Genomic DNA, 20525 nt, shown 5'->3' with positions numbered 1-20525 from the left:
CATATTCTCACAGATGGGAATCCCTAATTTGGAAGTGGCAGGAATTAAAAAATAAAATCCCAGAGATTGCTCCATTAACTAACCCTATGGTTATATTTCTAAACCATACTAATGCTCCAATTTAACAACTTGGTTTTAATGTTCATGTCACCAACAACTTTGAAATCCTGTGAAGAGTTACGTACTATGTTACTCATAAATAAATAAAAAACTAAAAACTAAACATGGATTAATTCTCTCTGACAAAGTGATTAGAGCTTACAAGAGATGTTAGCTTTAAAGGTAGCACTTTTTCTCACTTAGATGCTTTGAAAGCCAATTAAATCCCCCACTCTGGGGCCCATTTACTAATAGTCTTCTCCCATTCTTGTATCTATAGAAAAAATGCTTTGTAAATAGGGCCCTACATTTGATGTTTTAAGTTGTTTGGATTTGTTAAATATTAGATATAGTTATTAGCTTTTATTGTATCCCATTTGATGCACAAGAGAAAAGAGCAGATAAAACAAAATTAATAAAGAAATCCACTACCTGGTAATGCTTATTTTAGAAATGTAATATGATGCCAAGCAAACACTAATGGCTCGAGCAAGTACTCTCCCAACACAATGATACATCACCTTAGTTGATTTTGTTCAGCACTGTGCTTAATTTTATATTTTATCTTTATATACACATATGCCATGTAGCTCTTCTTAGATATGAAAGATGAAGTCTCATAACAACAGAAATGTATCTTCTTTCTTCAACCTAACAAATTACCTGTATTTTGACTCTCTACCCCTTTGTTGTTTTATTTTTGAGTGTTTTGCTTTGCCTAAAAAGGTTTTATACCAAGACATATCTCCAAAGATATAGCCTATCTAAAATCCTCAGTAACAGTACTCAAAACAAGAAGGGATGGGGTCCAACCTAGAAGGCCTGCATGTAAAAATCCCTGGGTATTTCTGGGCCATCTGCCAATCTTTAATCCACAATTCTACTTTGACTGCTTATCCACATGTCTCATATGGCCAGAATCAGAAAACTCACCCCTCTGACCTGCTTACACAATCTATTAATTCAAATTGTGGCGTTGCCCAGGATCAGTTACTTAGTATATCAAAATCGTATCTCCTAAGCTATACTATATAGTGTGGGGGGGTTTTTGTTAGGAGGAAAAAGCCTCAACAGACTCCTGAACCTTAGCTCAAGGCTTAACGATGTTCACCGGAGTGCTATCTGTCATCACAGGCTTAAAAAGCCTCCTCTCCCTGTCATAATTCTTTATTGAGAGTCAAAACCGGTACTTATCTTAGCTTTGACTAGACGTTGTTCTTGCGACGCTCAGTCTTTCCTTGCCACGGCCAACTCTGGTCCAGGTTTCGGTATTTATCCAACTTCCTGCTTCAGGGTCCGTGGTGCTGGCGTGCTCTCTCACAACATGCACTCTCTCGCAACTGTAATACATACAAACAATGAGTCCTCTGTATTACAGGTTTCTCACACATTATCCACGCTCAACATACCGTGCTTTTACTTTCGTTTCAATGGAAGAGTCTCACCTCTTCCTGCTTCCATACTTATCTTTTTAAATCCTCATGACGTCATGTCCGATACCCTACTATCTAGATAAAATGGACCCACTCAATTCTTGTGTTCAATCCTCTTGGTTGCATGGTCTGAAGACGGTAGGTCCATTTTTGCTCCTGTTGTAATAATATCAATTTCTTATTGCCACCTCTAGCGGTAAACTCAATCTTCTGCAGGACTACCACTTGAAGCAATTCAAAGTCATGCCCTTCTTTCAAATAGTGTGCTGCCAGTGGTGCTGTTAATTTCTTGATGTTAATATTACTCTTGTGCTCACCTAATCTTATTTTCAATTGTCTTGTGGTTTGCCCAACATATAACTTTGCACATGGGCATTGCACACAATACACTACATATTCAGATGCACACGTTGTTGTAAAACGTAGACTGAACTGTCGTCCTGATTGTGGATCTGTGAATGTATCTGTCTCAATCATCATTCCACACATGCGACACTCTCCACACTTACTGTATCCATTTTCATTCCTGGTATCTCGATCTATCGGTTTTAAGATGGCTGGGGAAAATATTTCTTTAAGGTTCCTCCCTCTACTGAAAGCCATCATCACACTTACATCTTTGAAAATTGGCAGGGTTTGGACTATGTGCCAGTGTGTCCTAATCATGGTAGCTATTTTTTAAAACCATTGGATTAAAAGATTTAAAAAGATAAGTATGGAAGCAGGAAGAGGTGAGACTCTTCCGTCGAAACATAAGTAAAAGCACGGTATGTTGAGCGTGGATAATGTGTGAGAAACCTGTAATACAGAGGACTCATTGTTTGTATGTATTACAGTTGCGAGAGAGTGCACGTTGTGAGAGAGCACGCCAGCAACACGGACCCTGAAGCAGGAAGTTGGATAAATACCGAAACCTGGACCAGAGTCGGCCGTGGCAAGGAAAGACTGAGCGTCGCAAGAACAACGTCTAGTCAAAGCTAAGGTAAGTACCGGTTTTGACTCTCAATAAAGAATTATGACAGGGAGAGGAGGTTTTTTAAGCCTGTGATGACAGATAACACTCCGGTGAACATCGTTAAGCCTTGAGCTAAGGTTCAGGAGTCTGTTGAGGCTTTTTCCTCCTTATTAAAAAAACACACTATATAGTATAGCTTAGGAGATACGATTTTAATCTGCTTACAGAATCCACATTCACTTGATGCCTGACCCTCATGGCTCACTAGTACTGAATGCCCCCACACCCTGCGTGCAACAGCTCGTATAATTCAAAGGCTGATGTCCCCAGGCTCATCTGCATCCTCTGCCAACAGAGGAATCCCATGCAACCACCATTCTCTTCATCGTCACTAGGTTCAGTCTGCTGGTACGCCCAGAAGAATACTGCCAGAGTTCATTTGGAAGAGATCAGAATGAAGGGGTCACACAGAGACAGACATGAGCTGACCCTAACACTTTTCCTTTTTAATGAAAAAAAACCCTGAAAACTGTAACAGCAAGGTGGCAATTTTACCTCAAATGACAAATGTCTTTCTGCACCACAAAACAGTGTTTTTGTGTAGCCATTTTCCTTCAGAAGGATTTGATAATCAGATCAAAGAAGTGCTGGATGGAGTAAAAGTTCCCAGATGTCTGTGGAAAACCTATTAATAAACCTAATGTTATGCTCCCTTCAAAGTGCACTCATGAGCAAGCAATGTTCTTCATCCCGATCTCAGTGTCATGCTTTGCATGAGTCACTGACAAATCATAGGACTTGAATCACTGGGTCAGTCCACTGTCAAGAATCCCAAGTGCCACAGAAAAAAAAAAAACAAAAACAAACGAGCACCATGAAAATAGATGTGCTTAGCAGAAAAACACTAACTAGCCACCTTATACTCTACCTGCACAACAGCTACAGACCCAATATAGGCAGCCGCCCAACAGGCACTAATTTATTTATAGCTATTTTCAGTATTCATATTTAAGCTCAATTTATTACCTTGATATCCCACCTTCTCATTTAAGGTGAAAGTGACTAACAGAATAGAGCATAAATAAGTTTACTCATAATCACAAGACCCAGAAAAACATAATATCAAAGAAAAATGTAATTAAAACCATTAGGAAAACAAGTTAAAAACTATAAACAACAGATCTGCATTGTCATCCTTCACAAATATTTCCTCTATTTTGTGTCTGATTTTTCTTTACATATCAACTTTAAAAGTTTAATTTTTAATGTTCTCTCATTTGTGAATACTCCAAATGGAACAAGACATTATGAGCAAACTCTTATTCAAAAAAAAAAAAAAACCTTAAAAAAACACTGGTTCCTAATGCATTACCATTTAGTACTCTAATAGTTCACTTATAACACTGCCCTGTGAACATCACAGCAGCACTGGGTCTTTGTAATTTGCTTATCTAACACTAAACTGCATCAATATCCTTACCATAAATCAAAGACAGCAAATTGAGGATTCATCTTGGGATTTGTTTGGTAGTACCACAAAAAGGCAGTATAACAAATTCCTTATCTTTACCAAATGTGAACTAACCCAACTTGTGTATCTTCCCCTTCACAAAACAAGACTTGGAGACAAGAGGTGTTCGTTGAAAATAAATTGTACATCCACTCAAAAGTATCTTGTAAATTAATTTTTTTTTTAATTTTCAAGTTAAAAAAAAAGTAAAAATACAATTGCACAACCATGTATAAATGCTGCACACAGCCAACGACAGGTTACTAAGCTGGGTATAAGTGATTAAATCCAAAGCCTTAAACAAAATCTGATATAAGGATTTTGTCCCCATTTTAGGAGTAATTTGATAACAGGATTCCTATCAAGCACCTCCCAAAACACACCTATAAAAGGATAGATAAGTGCCTATATGCTTATAAGACTGGTTCTCAGAACTATCCCCAATTACACAAGAATGCTCTCACATAAATTTATGCCTGCTACAAGGCAGATATAGATATAAACGTGTGCCTGTATGCTGTGTGTGTGTTTTATCAAGTATGTAAACACAACTCCAAACTACACCCAAGGGACCTCCTAAGTAGGCATCATCTTTCACGTTGCCTACTTATGTGTGTGTTTATATCATCCAGGACTGTTTTGTACTGGGGGGTACTGAGAACCGGCACCTTTTCCACTGCCTGCTAAAACTGATCCATAGTCCCAAAGTATTAATCAAAGAGCCCGGGCTCTGTACACCAATGCTGCTGGTTGCAAGGGGTCTGGCTATTGTGGAGTGGCTCCCTCGACAATTAACCCATCCCTAAAGATTGGCCTTGTATCTGAGTACCAGCACCTTTCATGCTAGGAAAAAAAACACCAATACTATCTGAGCAATTTTCTGCATTTAAAGTATGTGTTAAAACATGGAATACACTTTACAAAATTCCTTCTTTTGTGTCTATGGGAAAATGGTTTATATATAGGCCCCTTAATATAAAAATTGTGATAACTCAAGATTGTGCTTTAAGTTATTAGTGAAGAGTTGAGGGCATAGCTTAGATCAGGGGCTCTCAACTCAGTCCTCAGAACACACCCAATCAGTCAAGCTATCAGGATATCCACAATGAATATGTATGAAAGAGATTTGCATACACTGGAGGCAGTCCATGCAGATCTGAGTCATGCATATTCATTGTGAGAATCCTGAAAACCTGACTGGCTTGGTGTGTCCCAAGATTGGGTTGAGAACCTCTGGCTTAGACAGAGCTCTAGTGTTCTTATTTTATAAAATGTGTGCAAATGTGGAGTACATGCACACATTTACATCATCTTTAGAGAAAAAGTGTAAATTTAATTTCACTTATTAAATTCATACCTGTCCACTGTTACACTTCTGGGTAATAACTGTATGCAAAGATATGTGCACAGCTAGGGGTCACTATACAGCCTATTTTAAAGACACATAGGTGGCTCTTTGGACATGTCATATAGGCAACTCTGTTGGAAATGCATCGTCGGGAGCAATTCAATAAGATGCATCATTTAATTCTTGTACTTGAAGAGGATTGGTTCTCAACCCAGTCCTCGGGACACACCTAGCCAGGTTTCCAAGATAGTCACAATGAGTATACTCGAGATAGATTTCCAAACAGTGAAGGCAGTGCGTGTAAAATTTCTCTCATGCATATCTATTGTCAATATTTTGAAAAAGCTGATTGGCTGGGCTTCTTCCAAGGATTGGGATGAGAACAACTGCTATAGAAAATGAACTTACTTCATCTGAAGATTCTGGCTGTCCTGGTGTTTCTGGTACACCTGCAAAGTTGGGGTGGGGGAGAAAAATAAAACAAGGATAATTATTATTATTAGTGATCAACAAGGTTTACTTCTTTTGCTGGAAAAATATTTCCAAACAAACCTTCAGCTGTCAAAGTGCTCGATCCAGCCACCTGTTCCAGCAGTCCACATGTAAGTTTATCTTCTGGAAGCGCCAATCCAGAGCCCTTCAAAGCAAGGATATACTTCTCATGGCTCTTCTGTACTTGAACATTTTCGCCAAGACCTTAAACAGATTTACAATTCACTTACAGCAAAGGTAAACCCACTTTCAGTTTCTCAGATGTTAAAAATAAGACAAAAAACGCTGATGAAGGAAGAAAACTAACATGGCTAGCGCTTGTCATTTAAGACAGACTACAAAAGCAATGCATCAAACAGAATAAGTTGTTACACTGATAGTTTGGATTCTACCTTATTCAAGACATGAAGACAAAGTTCCTTCTCAGAGGTTACGGAGCAGTGAACAAATCTTTCTGAACAGGTCATTAGACTAACCCCTCTAATCAGAAATTATTCCCTAATCAACAAGTGCCCTCGTTACCAATGGAGGGGAAAAAAGTAAAATCACCTGGTACAGCACTCATGCTAAAGGGCAGATCTCTTCCTCAGGATGTACTCTAGTACATATTTTACAAGCAGGAAAAAGTGTACACCTGCTTTTGGGTTCTGCCATGAAATAAAATTGTCAGAGAAGCAACTTGCTGAATCCTAGAAAAGCATCACTTGAGTCCTGCTAGATGTATCAGCTCTGTACTGATGAACAGTTGAAGTACATTAAACACAGTATGTTTGGCTCCATATAAAATGGGGGTAGGTTAAATAAGGCATTCTGTTTACATCCAACCAAATTTTTGCCAATTCGATTTAAGGTATGCTCACCAGCAACCTAGCCAATTATACTGTGGCTGAAAATTCTTCTAAATCTAGCTAGCTAAATATAAGCCAGCTATTCCTGTGCTTAGGGAGAGCTGTAATTTAGCCATATAACCAGATCACATTTTTGTAACGCAGCTTGATATCCCTAATCACTCAGAATTTAAGCAGCTAAAAATCAAGATTTAGCAGATCAAAAGATAAATTTTCAAAAAGGACCACCATGAGAACAGTGCAACAAAACAAATTAACAAGACAAACAATAATTCAATCTACAAAATCAGTAGATAAATATTAATTTAACAATAGAAAACAGAGAAATTATGAGTGGTCTTTAGCACATTACCTGCCAAGGACCCATTTTATTCAGATAACATGCACCATTAGTAAAAGACTCCCCTATGTAAACTATATAATGTTTGTGGTACTCTTCTTGTGTTGGTTGCTGGTAGTACCAATACCTTGTCAAAGAAGACAAATAGCTGTCTTAATTGTAATTAGGCAGCTAGATTGTTTTAAAAATCCAACATGTTAAATGGCATGCTTTGTAAATATATGCACTTTATCATGAGAAGCTAAGGCTCCCTTTAAGAGATGAAGGATTTCCATTTTTCATGCCTTCCAACGACCTTCTGTGTACTGTGAACATGTGAAATTTGCCTATATGAGCTTTCTGCAACTTATCTAATATAATAATTTGCTACTTGAACATTCAAATGTGTCTCACTGGGATCTTAACCACCTGCTGACGTCACTGACCAGAACTAGAACACTGCTTGCCTGATGTCAGGAGGTGGTTACGATCCCAGTGAGAGACACGGGAACCGCGGGACCGGCAAATTATCGATCTACAGAGGAATGGGAGGGGAGAAAGCGGGAAGCCACGCTACACACCTTGCTGTTGAAGACTAACTGCCTTCATGGCGACTGCTGGCTTAATTCTCTGCACTGCTGGGGTTTTTTTTCAATGGTGGTTGAGGAAACAGATCGTTTGCAGGGATCACTTTTCTACCCGTGGAAAACATTTCTACTTTCCTTCACAGTCACCTCTTTATCTTCCAGTAATAGATTTAAACACCCCTGGGGGGCAGGGCTGACCTGGGAGGGGGCGGGGCGAGATGTGGACACGGATCACGTCGCCACAGGGGATGGCTATGGGAAACAGCAGGGCTGGCGGCAAAAGGCAGTCCGTGGCGATCAAGAGCAGGAGCACCACCACCCCCCCTCGGCGCATCAACTGGAGTCAGGACTGCGGGTTTGTTGTTCGGGAAACCTCTGGTATGAGTTTGATGGTGGGGGTGTTTGTGGGAGAGGTGTAAGATCGTGGACAGGGACGAGAGGGGGAGACATACTAGACTGAGGAGAGCGGGAGAGGGAGAGATGTAGGACCACAGGGAGGGGAGACCGATCCTCCAGTTCCCGAATGTGTGTGAGGAGGGGTGCTAGGCATCAGTGTGAGGGTAGCCGAATACGTCGTGTCTTGGTAACTTTGAAAGATTGATTAAAATTCCATCCAGTAATTACGGGAAGGCGATTAACCGCTGGCTGGCTGGAGGGGGGGCAGGGGAGAGAGGAAAATCGCTGGGTGGCTGGATGGGGGGGGGGGGGGGCAGGGGAGACAGGAGAATCGTGGCTGGCTGCCTGGCTAGCTGGAGGGGGGGGGCAGGGCTATAGAAATGCTAAATAGTAGTAGTAGTAGTAGAGGAGAATCACACACACACTCTCTCTTACAGACACACTCGCACCCAGTCTCACTCTCTCTGTCACACACACACACTCGCACATTCACTCTCTCTCTCACACACAGTCACTCTCACACACACTCTCTCAAACATACACACTCCAAGGAAAACTTTGCCAGCGCCCGTTTCATTTAATACAGAAACGGGCCTTTTTTACTAGTCCTATATATTAATTTTCACCATGAACGTTCCATGAAGCTGCCTGGGCCCGTGCCTCCATTCTGATTGGCTGTGCCTGGGACTGAAGCCTCGGATGACATCATCCAGAGAGCCCAAGCAACAGCAGTGCGGGCCCAGGCAGCTTCATGGAACGTTCAATTTAAAAAGTGATGCCCGATTAAATATTGGCTCCTCAATACAGCAATATATTGGTACATTTATATTTGTTTTATTTCATGCTGGACACCAGTGCAAAAGCACTAACAAAGTTCATTGTTCATGCTATTATATTTATGTGCAGGATAAACTGTGACGTGAGACTAAGAAGATACAAATTTTGAGTAATGACTTAGGGGGTCTTTTACAAAGCGGCAGTAAGTCCAATGCAGGCTTACCGCTCACTAATCCAGAACTACTGCCAGGCTACTACAGCAGCCCAGCAGTAGTTCCCAACCCTAGCACGCGTCACTTCCGGAACTACAAAAATACTTTTTATTTTTGCAGCACAGGTGTTTACCCAGCGGTAATTGGGCAGTGCCAAGTGCTGCTCGGTTACCATAGTATGGGAGCCCTTACCGCCACCTCAATGGGCGGTGGTAAGTGCTTCCCCCCCCCCAAAAAAAATAACCACGGCCATTTAAAAAAAAAAAAAAAAAGCCTTTTACCTGCTGTGGTAAAAGGGGGCCTCAGAACGCGCCAAAAAAAACAAACCACACCTCACTTACCGCAACTTGGTAAAAGAACCCCTTAAAGCTGTCCAAGAACTCTTGCAGCCCACAAAACTGATGCTTTCTGTGTATGTATCATTATAAAGGCAAGATCAAATATACATCAAATGAGAAAGGAGTGGAATAGCAGAGGCACCAAAATGGAAAACAGATAACATTTTGAGTATGCATGGAAATTCCCAAGCTACACCCAAGTCTGAAATGGATGTCCCACTTATAAAAAGTATAGGAATATACTTCTGAACTTCAGCATAATGCATCCCAAGTGCAGTGGACTTTGATTTTGGGGAACCAAGATCAATTCCCACTGCAGCTCCTTGTGACTCTGGGCAAGTCACTTAACCCTCCATTGCCCCTGGTACAAAATAAGTACCTGAATATATGTAAACCACTTTGAATGTAGTTGCAAAAACCTCAGAAAGGCGGTATATCAAGTCCCATTTCCCTTTCTCTTAAGAAACCAGAAACCCGTCCTTCAGATCAGGATAGATGAGCTGAATAAGCTATGCTGCAAAATACCGTTCTTTCCAGAAGTACTATCTAGGCAAAACTGGGCTGTGGAAGTACTACCAAGGGTTACATGGCTGTTGCAAATCTTATCCGTTGATGCTGATGTGCTAAGGAGAAAACATTCACTCTATGCCATTAAGCTGATGAGTTAACTTCATCTGACCTAATGACCTATTTGGTCATAATAAAGCAAAATACAATCTGTTATCCAGTTATTCATTCTTGCCTTAGGAACAGTTTGTTAGACTAGGACAATAGGAACAACTAGGATGGTTTATGGTAAAGTTATATCCCCTTGTAAATATGCAAGCACGCTTACAGTTCAGTAGATGACATGCCTTTATACAACTATGTGCACAAGGGTCTTGGATAAGATGTTAATAGTTCAGAGCTTCAAAATTACCTTGTGCGGGTGCAACTGAATATAAAATAGGCACAGACAACTAAAGCAAGAAACACTGTTTCTCTTCTAGCAGAGGTGACTGCTACCAAGAACAGCACTTTCCAAGTCAGGAATTTCTGAGTAGTGGACTCCACGGGTTCAAAAGGAGGTCGTATCTGCTGGGAAAGGACTACATTTAGATTTCATAAAGCTAGTGGACTTGTTACTGGAAATTTGAGGCATCAGACCTTTCAGGACCCCAATATCAAAGGCTATGGACAGTCTCTTCCTTATAGTCATGGTAAGCTGCTATAGTACTAAGATGGACACTGACAACTTATTTCTGAATCTAAGTTGAACAAAGGTTAGAGGGATTCCAGCAACATATGAGTTGGACACTTAAAATGGGTGCTTATTGATGTGTCAATTTCAAAATAAAAACTTTCCATTTAAAATTTTAAAGTCTCCTAGTGGACTGCCTTCTTGATGCCAGGAGGATGTGAGGTACTTCTTGTGGTATCACTTGTAGAGGCCAAAGAAGAAAAACCTCAAACAAAAAGTTTTTGTTTGCTTTTCAGCTGCCCACCTTCCCTGATGCAGTTTGGCGAAACATGGACCACGTGGACAGTGCGTTCCTGGATTGTTTGAGATATGTGTTCCATAAAACAAAGTTACTTACCTGTAGCAGGTATTCTTCGAAGACAGCAGGCCAAATATTCTTACAACTGAGTGACATCATCTGATGGAACCAGGTGCGTATGATGTCCAGCGTACTGTCTCTAAAAGACATTTGGCAGCATCCCACAGTGCATGCGCAGGTGCCTTACCACCCAATGTGCGAGTGCAGGACAAGCAATATTTATTTGTAGCATTTGTATCACATTTTCCCACCTATTTGCAGGCTCAATGTTTGTTTGTTTTTTGTTACATTTGTACCCCGTGCTTTCCCACTCATGGCAGGCTCAATGCGGCGGGCAATGGAGGGTTAAGTGACTTGCCCAGAGACACAAGGAGCTGCCTGTGCCGGGAATCGAACTCAGTTCCTCAGTTCCCCAGGACCAAAGTCCACCACTCTAACCACTAGGCCACTCCTCCACTGTGGAAAATGTGGCTTACATTTTCCACAATGGTGATCACCAATTCTGGAAGAGAAATACATATATAACAACATAGCTTGAAAAATCTCAAAGGAGAGGAGGGATGGTTTGTGAGAATAATTGGCCTACTGTCCTCGGAGAATACCTGGTACATTTAAGTAACTTCGCTTTCTCTGAGGACAAGAAGGCCATAATATTCTCACAACTGGGAATCCCTAGTTACCAGGCTCACCAAAAACAAACAAAGCTAGGACAATAGGGACTTGCAATGGCAAGTCTCAAGAAACCAATGAACCTGAAACTATATACAAACTGGTTGTGAAGATGCACCATTGAATAGAAATAATGGGCCTAGGAGGGTGGAGCTGGATTCTAGACAAACAGTTTCTGCCCAGCCCAGCCTGGCATAAACAAAAGAAATGCAATCTATAAGCCAACTGAATGGGAAAATTAGGTTCTTACCGTGATAATTTTCTTTCCTTTAGTCATAGCAGATGCAGCCATTACAGATGGGTTGTGTCCATCAACCAGCAGAGGGAGATAGAGAGCACACTTTTTGAGTGCCTCATACCAGCTTGCTCCAATGTCTCTCTTCAGTATTTGAAGCTTCCAAAGCAGTATGGCAAACCACAATGGGAATAACATGAGCTTTCCTCACAGCGAACGATGGCCCTACAACAAAGGGCATTAACTCAGAATGGAGGGAATGAAACATCCTCCCGGAGGGCATAAACTCATCCTCCACTGAGACATAACTGGAGGGAATAAACTCATCCTCCCGGAGGGAATAAACTCATCCTCCAAAACATGAAACTGGAGGGAATTAAGTCATCCTCCTTTAATTGAACAAGAATCCTGAAGACTGTTTTCCGACTTTCTCCCAAGGACGGAATCCCCAGGAAACATGAACAGAACCTGAAATAGATTTACAGCAGATAGCAATCAGACAGGGAGGGATCATGGCTGCATCTGCTATGACTAAAGGAAAGAAAATTATCACGGTAAGAACCTAATTTTCCCTTCCTTGTCATCAAGCAGATGCAGCCATTACAGATGGGATGTATCAAAGCAATCCCTAGATAGGGTGGGAACAAGCAACACCACGCGCCAGCACTTGCACTCTAAAATGTGCATCCCTCCTGGCAGCCACATCCAGCCTGTAATGTCGGGCAAAAGAGCTTAGAAGCCCATGTTGCTGCACTACAAATCTCTTGAAGAGAGAGTGCTCCATTTTCAGCCCAAGACGAGGAAATTCCTCTAGTGGAATGCGCCTTAAAGGCATCAGGCGGAGGCCTGCCGGCAAGCAAATAAGCTGAAAAGATAGATTCTTTGAGCCAGCGGGCAATAGTGGCTTTAGACGCTGGAGACTCTCTGCGAGGACCTGATAGCAAAACAAACAGATGATCAGAGGTCCTGAAAGAGTTAGTAACTCGTAGATACTGCAGCAGAGTCCTGCGCACGTCCAACAGGTGCAATTGCCCAAAAGATTCTGGAAACTCCTCCTTGACAAAGGAGGGCAAGAAAATAGGTTGGTTTAGGTGAAACGTTGAAACCATCTTAGGCAAGAAGGAAGACACGGTCCGAACCATGCCCCCGGACTCTGAAAATTGCAGAAAAGGGTCTCTACAGGACAGCGCCTGGAGCTCTGACACCCGTCTCGCCGAAGTAATGGCCACTAAAAAGATGGCCTTCAGTGTCAAATCTGTCTCTGAAGCATGCCGAAGCGGTTCAAAGGGAGCACCCTGAAGGGCTTTCAGCACTAGCCCCAGGTTCCAAGCTGGACAAGGTGCACGCACGGAAGGACGGAGCCGAAGCACCCCTCTAAGAAACCGTGCCACATCCGGATGAGCAGCTAAAGACACGCCTTCAACCTTTCCACGCAGGGAGGCCAATGCTGCCATTTGCACCCGCAGGGAATTATAGGCCAAGCCTTTTTGTACACCATCCTGCAAAAAGACCAGAATCGGCGAGACAGGAGCCCGCAGAGGTGTGATCTCTTTGGAAGCACACCAGACTTCAAACTGGCGCCAAATCCTGGCATTAGCCACAGAAGTGGAACGCTTGCGGGCTTGCAGGAGAGTGGTAATTACTTTATTGGAATAGCCTTTGTCTCTCAATTGCGCCCTCTCAATCGCCAGGCCGTAAGACCAAATCGGCCGGCATCCTCCATGGTCACCGGACCCTGTGACAACAGGTTGGGAACCAGAGGTAACTGAAGGGGATCCTCTACAAGCATCTGAGGCTAAACCAAGGCCTCCTGGGCCAATCCGGGGCGACGAGAACCACTTCTCCTGGATGCAGCCAAATCCGCAGGAGCACTTGCCCTATCAAGGGCCACGGAGGGAGCACATACAGTAGGCCCGGAGGCCAGGGTTGAGCCAAGGCATCCAACCCCGCCGAGCAAGGATCTCCCCGTCTGCTGAAAAAGCACGGGACTTTGGCATTGATGCTTGTCGCCATTAGATCCATCACGGGCTTGCCCCACTTGGCACATATCTGCAGGAATACTTCGTCTGCAAGTTCCCACTCCGCTGGATCGATCTGATGCCTGCTTAGATAATCGGCTTGCACGTTGCTCTGACCTGCAATGTGAGCTGCCGACAGAAACTGTAGATGCAGCTCGGCCCAGTGGCAAATTTGTTCGGACTGCGCGGCTAGAGCTCTGCACTGAGTGCCGCCTTGTCGATTTATGTAGGCCACTGCTGTCGTGTTGTCCGACATCACTCTGACAGCCAATCCTTCCAGGGTCACTTGAAAAGCCAGAAACGCCTGAAACACCGCTTTCAACTCTAGACGGTTGATGGACCACTCCGACTCCTCGGGTGTCCATAGACCCTGGGCATGCTTCCCCTTGCAATTTGCGCCCCAGCCTTTCAGGCTGGCATCTGTCACCACTAGGCACCAATTGGGGAGCGCCAGCGGCATTTCTCGCCGCAGCATGCTGTCTGAGAGCCACCACTCCATACTGAGTCGGGCTGCAGGGAGCCAAGAGAGTCTGCATTGATAATCCTGAGATACTGGAGACCATCTTTGGAGTAGAGCATACTGTAAAGGTCTCAGGTGCACTCTCGCCCAGGGCACCAGTTCCATGGTGGCCGTCATCGATCCAAGCAGCTGGACAATGTCCCAAGCTCACGGACGGGGCATCCTCAGGAGCAGACGGACCTGATTCTGAAGCTTGCACCACCTTTGCTCGGGTAGGTACACATACCCCAAGGCTGTGTCGAACCTGGCCCGCAAATATTCTAGTGACTGCGAGGGGGTCAGGTGACTTTTGGCCAAATTGACGACCCAGCCCAGAGATTGAAGTACTGAGACCACTCTGGCTGTTACATGCTGACTCTCTGCAGCAGAGTTTGCTCGAATGAGCCAGTCGTCCAGGTACAGGTGAACCCGAATACCCTCTCGCCTTAGAAAGGCAGCTACTACCACCACAACCTTCGAAAAGGTGCGGGGAGCTGTGGCGAGGCCAAAAGGCAAGGCCCGGAACTGGAACTGCTTTCCCATCACCGCAAACCTCAGAAACTTCTGGTGCGGGGGCCAAATTGGTATGTGCAAGTAAGCTTCTTTCAGGTCCAGAGATGTGAGAAACTCTCCTGGCTGTACCGCCGCAATGACGGAACGCAGGGTTTTCATGTGAAAATGCCGCACTCTCAGGGACTTGTTTAATTCTTTTAAGTCCAGAATAGGGCTAAAAGACCCTCCTTTTCGCGGCACCACAAAGTAGATGGAGTAGCGGCCGCAGCCGTGTTCGGCGGGAGATACCGGGGAAACGGCCCCTATCTGAATCAGACCTTGCAAAGTCTCCTCTACCGCCGCCCGTTTGGCGGCAGAACCGCATCGGGACTCCACAAACACGTCTCTTACAGGGGCGTCGAATTCTATTCTGTAACCGTCTCTGATCAGGTCCAAGACCCACTGATCTGAGGAAATGTTGGCCCACTCCTCGGCAAAGAGGGAAAGACGTCCTCCGATGACAGGACTCGAGGAGAGGGCCGGGGCACCATCATTGAGAGGGTCGCCTCTGAACTCCAGGCCTTGAGCCAGTGGCTGTGGAACGTTTGTCCGAGCGAAAGGAGTTCCTCTGCTGAAAACGGGCACGAGAAGTGAACCCAGCAGAACGCCCCGGGCAGTACCTTCGAGCTTCACGGAAGCGAGGTCTGTAAGAGGAGTGGACCGCCACACCCTCAGAGGAAGGCCGAGGCCTATCTTCAGGCAAGCGCTGGGGTTTAGCCTCACCCAGGCCCTTCACAATTTTCTCCAACTCCTCACCAAAGAGGAGAAGGCCTTGAAAGGGCAACTTCACCAACCTTTGCTTAGATGCCATGTCCGCCGCCCAATGCCGTAGCCAAAGAAGACGGCGAGCCGCCACTGCTACTGCCATGTATTTAGCCGAAGCTCTGACAATATCATAAAGGGCATCAGCAAGAAAGGACAAGGCCGACTCCATCTGCGAAGCCACATCTGAAAAGGGCACCGCTCCATCACCGGGCTGTTCCACTGCCTGTTGCAACCAAGCCAGGCAGGCTCTAGCAGCATAACAACTGCATGCAGACGCCCGAATAGTGAGACCTGCAATTTCAAATGACCGTTTAACTGCTGATTCCAGTCTACGGTCTTGAATATCCTTCAGGGCAACACCTCCTTCAATAGGGAGGGTAGTTCTCTTTGTCACAGCTTTGACTAGGGCATCCACTTTAGGCATAGCAAAGCGAGCCATATGCTCCTTACTCAGAGGGTATAATTGTCCCATAGCCCTGGAAACTTTCAAAGGTCCCTCGGGGTCAGCCCATTGAGCCGAAATAAGCTCTTGGATGGAGTCGTGCAAAGGAAAGGCTCCAGCAGGCTTTTTGGTACTAGCCATCCTAGGATTCACAGAGGAGGCTGTGCCACTGGCAGGGTCCTCAATAGAGAGAGCCTGCAGGGCATCAGAAATAAGTGCTGGCAGCTCATCACAGTGGAAAATCCTCACCGCGGTGGGATCGTCCAGATCCTGAGTCACTTCTGCACCAGACTCTGGCTCCTCAGACCATGAAGGTCTGCCAGAGTCCTCCAAATCCTCGCAGCCCGACCGGGGGGGGGGGGGGAGGGGGGGGAGGGAAATGGAGGTGCAGCACTCTCTGAAGGGGAAAGAGCCCTTTTGCGCTTCATATTCTACCAATTATCAGGGAATAACGCCTCAGAGGGCATACCCAGGCTAGAATCCACCGGGGGGGGGGGCATTAGAAAAGGCCCCTGCAGGGCTTTGTGGGAGAGCTCTTTTAAGCATGTATGCTTTATGCATTAGTAAGACATAATCAGGTGAGAAAAACTCACCCTGGGCACCCGGATCTCTGCCGGGGCTAGTAGCTCTCATATCAGCCTCACTCCCCCCGGTCTCAGGACTCTCCGTCTCAGCAGAGTTCGCGCCATGTGGTAAATTCAAAATGGCATCCGCTGCCAGCTCAGAGCACGAAGAATCGTCACTCGCCATGCTCGGGCCGGCTCTAACGTCTGTATAGCACGATTTACAGAGCCCCGCTGCTGATCTGCACTTGCCACACTTGGAACAGCGCTTTACTGTCTCCGCAGCCATCGCCGAAAACGGCGGTAAAATTCAAAATGGTGGTTTGCGCCAAATCGCCCCGATCGCGGGCCCACCCAGAGGAGTCAGAAAACACTCTTACCTCACTGGACCGAGAATCACAGCTCTGGTCCCACAGAAAAAGGCAAGGAAAAACCTCTGTTCCTTTTTTTTTTTGTTTGTTTAACGCTGTGAAGAAAGCAGAGGTAAATAGAACTCCGGAGGCTCAGGTGAGTGGGAAAGGCAGGGAAAGGGCGAACCTATGTGCCTGCATCCACTGTTGGTGGGGAAGGACAGGGAAAGCTAAGCAATGTGTCCACATCCATGGAGGTATGGGTAAGGCAGGGAAAGGGCGAACCTATGTGCCTTTAAAGTGAAGCTGCTATAGCCTCCAATACCCCTGCTAACAACTGGCAAAAGCACAGGAGCAACCTCCAGGCAGATTTTAGATGGAGCTCGGAGAAGCTGTAGCCACTCTGCTAGGGGAGATAGAGAATACTGAAGAGAGGCAGTAGAGCAAGCTGGTATGAGGCACTGAAAAAGTGTGCTCTCTATCTCCCTCTGCTGGTTGATGGACGCAACCCATCTGTAATGGCCGCATCTGCTTGATGACAAGGAAAAGTGTGTTTGCCAATGGCTACCCTCATCCTGTTTGGATCAAAAAAAAAAAAACCAAATGTTGGGTAGACTATCCATGGTACTTAATCCGCTCCAAACAGAAGGCTAAGGCTCACTTACAGACCAAGGTGTGCAGTGCTCTGTCACTAGGATGGGCATACAGTTTTGGGAAGAATGTTGGCAGGACAATATGAAACTCCAACACCATCCTAGGAAGGAATTTAGGGTGTGTGTAGATAACTACTCTGTGATGAAACTTTGTGTAAGATGGATCCCCTACTAGGGCCAGAAGCTCACCGACCCTGCAAGCTGAAGTGACGACCACCTAAAGTACTTCCAGGTTCTTCAGATGACAGGAATCAAGTGGCTCAAAAGGAGCTTTCATCAGCTGACAAATGACAGTGAGAGGTCTGATAAGGGGCTTTATCAACAACAAACCTTGCATAAAGTGAACAAGGCTGTCCAGAGATGGGAAAGATTGCTCCCTTAACACCTAGTGGGTCATCGCATGGAATGGCCCCGACTCTGATGCCCACTGAGACAAAGGCATTGGATGGAGGCTGCTCCATGGCAAAGCCTGGTCCTCCAAGGAAGACTGGAGCTGTGCTGTGGTGGACACAAGTGCCCTCAATGCCAAAGCACTCTACTGCAACAAGCCCACCAGCTTCTTTCTCCCCGAGCATGGCCTGGACCTGGTAGTCAAAGGAAGGCATCAGCAAAGGTGGGGCTGAACCAATGTGGAGAATGTCGGTGCCAAATCAGATGCTGCAGCCCAACTGCATGACGGCTGAGTGTCAGCAACTCCACAAGAGAAGGAGCGTTCCTCTAACAGTCGATGCCCCAGATGCTTCAGATGCCCCAGTACTATGCTTCAAGCAGGACCGATGCTTGCTGGTTTTAAACTTGGACCAGAGCCAAGCATCAGAGTCCAGTGGTACCAATGAAGACAATATCAAATCCTCACACCTCCTTGGTGTCAGGTGTGACACAGATCAGTCCCAAGAACTATCACAGTGCCTGATATTGAGGCATATGGACACCCTGATGCCAGTGCACTCCCCGTGTCAGAAGTAGCCGCTGCAGCTATCATGGCCAATGCTTCAATGTCGACATCAATGGACTGGACACGACATCAAAATTTTTTTTTTTTTTTTTGGTGTTGGATCTCTCTAGCTCCTCTTTTGTATATACAGGCAGAGAACATAAGGAATGTCATGGTCTGGCCCAAAACACTGATGACACCAGTTATGGGGATTAGTCCCAGAGATGACCCTATTATACTGGGAACAGCACTTCAAGCCACTGGGAATCTTCTGGGACATGAAGGGGAAAACAGCTGATGTCAAAAATGGCTCAATGGTGAGGGCGAAAAAAAGGCTACTCACCCCCTGAAAGAGGTTGATGCAGCCCGGCTGAAACTCAGGCTATTTGTATGTACTACTTATGAATTGTAATTAGCAAAGCAGCAATTAGATGTCTATTTTCCTATTTGTAATAAATAAGCTTCTATGATAAATATATGATTGGCTAATGGTGTATCTGTTCCTGTGTTCTTTAATCCAAATTATTTTATCCAGGGAATAAATGTCTGAAAGTTTAGCCTTGCATATTGCAGCCTCTCTGATAAGGGGGCATAGGTATAAGGTTAAAGAAAGTCAAAGAGGTTTTCTCCAAGAAAGGAGAACTTCTCTAAGGCTGAAGTGTAGTCCTCTCCCCAGGGGCAGAGGTCATGATTACAGCACAGTACCGAAACCCTGCTTCTAACCCTAACAACATACGTCAAACACCACCTTAGTAAGGGGTATCAGGTCCTACTACTTCAGTTCAACATTTCAGTGGAGTTTGATGCAATACATCTTGCAATGTTACCTGAACAACTAAATCAGATAGGAGTAACAAGTACAGTCTACAAATGGTTTAAAGAATTCCTCTCAAATCGAAGCTACTCAGTAAAACAAAACAAACACTTCTCCAATTACTGGATTCCGAAATGTGATGTCCCTCAAGGATCCCCACTCTCTCCTATTTTGTTCAACTTCTTCATGTCTTCCCTTAACTCAATACACCTGGGATTAGGCAAGCTACTACTATCATACACTGACGACATCATGCTCCTACCACTGACATCCCCACGTCAGGACCCAATCCAATCAGTACCTACCAGGATGAACACCATTCAGATCTGGGCTGAGATAAACAAACAAACAAATGCACAAAAGAATAAAATCCTATGGTTCCAGAATCAAGGAATCAAGGTCCCAACAACAGAACCTTCTCAGTAGAATCAGAAGCCAGAGTACTCGGGGGTCATTCCAGACTTATCACTATCATACTCATCTCATATCAACCAACTCTGGGAGGTGACAATGCAGAAGAACTGAAAAATCTTGGTGAACTTGGGAAGATGTACCAAGCCAAACTGATAAGTTAAAGAATGATCACCCGGACAGGATGGTATACACCCCAGGGTATTGAAAGAACTCAAATGAAATTGCTGATCTGCTACTAGTGATCTGTAAACTGTCATTAAAGTCAACTGTAGCACCTGAGGACTGAAGGGTGGCCAATGTGATGCTGATTTTTAAAAAGGGTACCAGGAGGGGAAAGAACAATAATAATAAAAGTATTTTGTTGTTGATGTTAGAATTGGTTATTGTTAACAAGCGGTGTGATAAAGAGGATTGTGTACAATACTCAATTACAATGTTAAACTGCATCTTCTTTAATAAAAACTATTGAACATAAAAAGGGTACCAGGGGTGATCAGAATAATTGCAGACTGGTAAGGCTGACTTCAGTGCCGGGGAAAATAGTAGAAACTATTATAAAGAATAAAATTACAGAACACTTAAACAAACATGGTTTAATGGGACAGAGTCAACATGGATTCAGCCATGGGAGGTCTTGCCTCACCAATCTGTTTCATTTCTTTGAAGGTGTGAATAAACATGTGGATAAAGGTGAGCTGGTTGATATAGTGTATTGACATTTTCAGAAAGCTTTTGACAAAGTTCTTCATGAGAGACTCCTGAGAA

At 44.5% G+C, this 20525-nt stretch overlaps 1 protein-coding gene across 1 annotated transcript in view; it reads right to left on the bottom strand.

Moving 5' to 3' along the window:
* The window catches only part of LOC115458835 (E3 ubiquitin-protein ligase UBR3-like), a gene marked incomplete at its 3' end in the record, with an annotated part of 174823 nt that overhangs the window by 73070 nt on the left and 81228 nt on the right, over positions 1-20525 (bottom strand). Inside the window, exons 4-5 of the mRNA XM_030188658.1 lie at positions 5898-6041; positions 5754-5794 (exon numbers count right to left, since the gene is read on the bottom strand). Of these exons, the coding sequence (XP_030044518.1) occupies positions 5754-5794; positions 5898-6041 (185 nt within the window). The remainder of the gene's footprint in view (positions 1-5753; positions 5795-5897; positions 6042-20525) is intronic.

Source organism: Microcaecilia unicolor, unplaced genomic scaffold (assembly GCF_901765095.1).
Source record: "Microcaecilia unicolor unplaced genomic scaffold, aMicUni1.1, whole genome shotgun sequence".
Classification (NCBI taxonomy): domain Eukaryota; kingdom Metazoa; phylum Chordata; class Amphibia; order Gymnophiona; family Siphonopidae; genus Microcaecilia; species Microcaecilia unicolor.
Note: the sequence above shows the minus strand (reverse complement) of the source record. Positions and strands in the feature narration are given on the sequence as shown.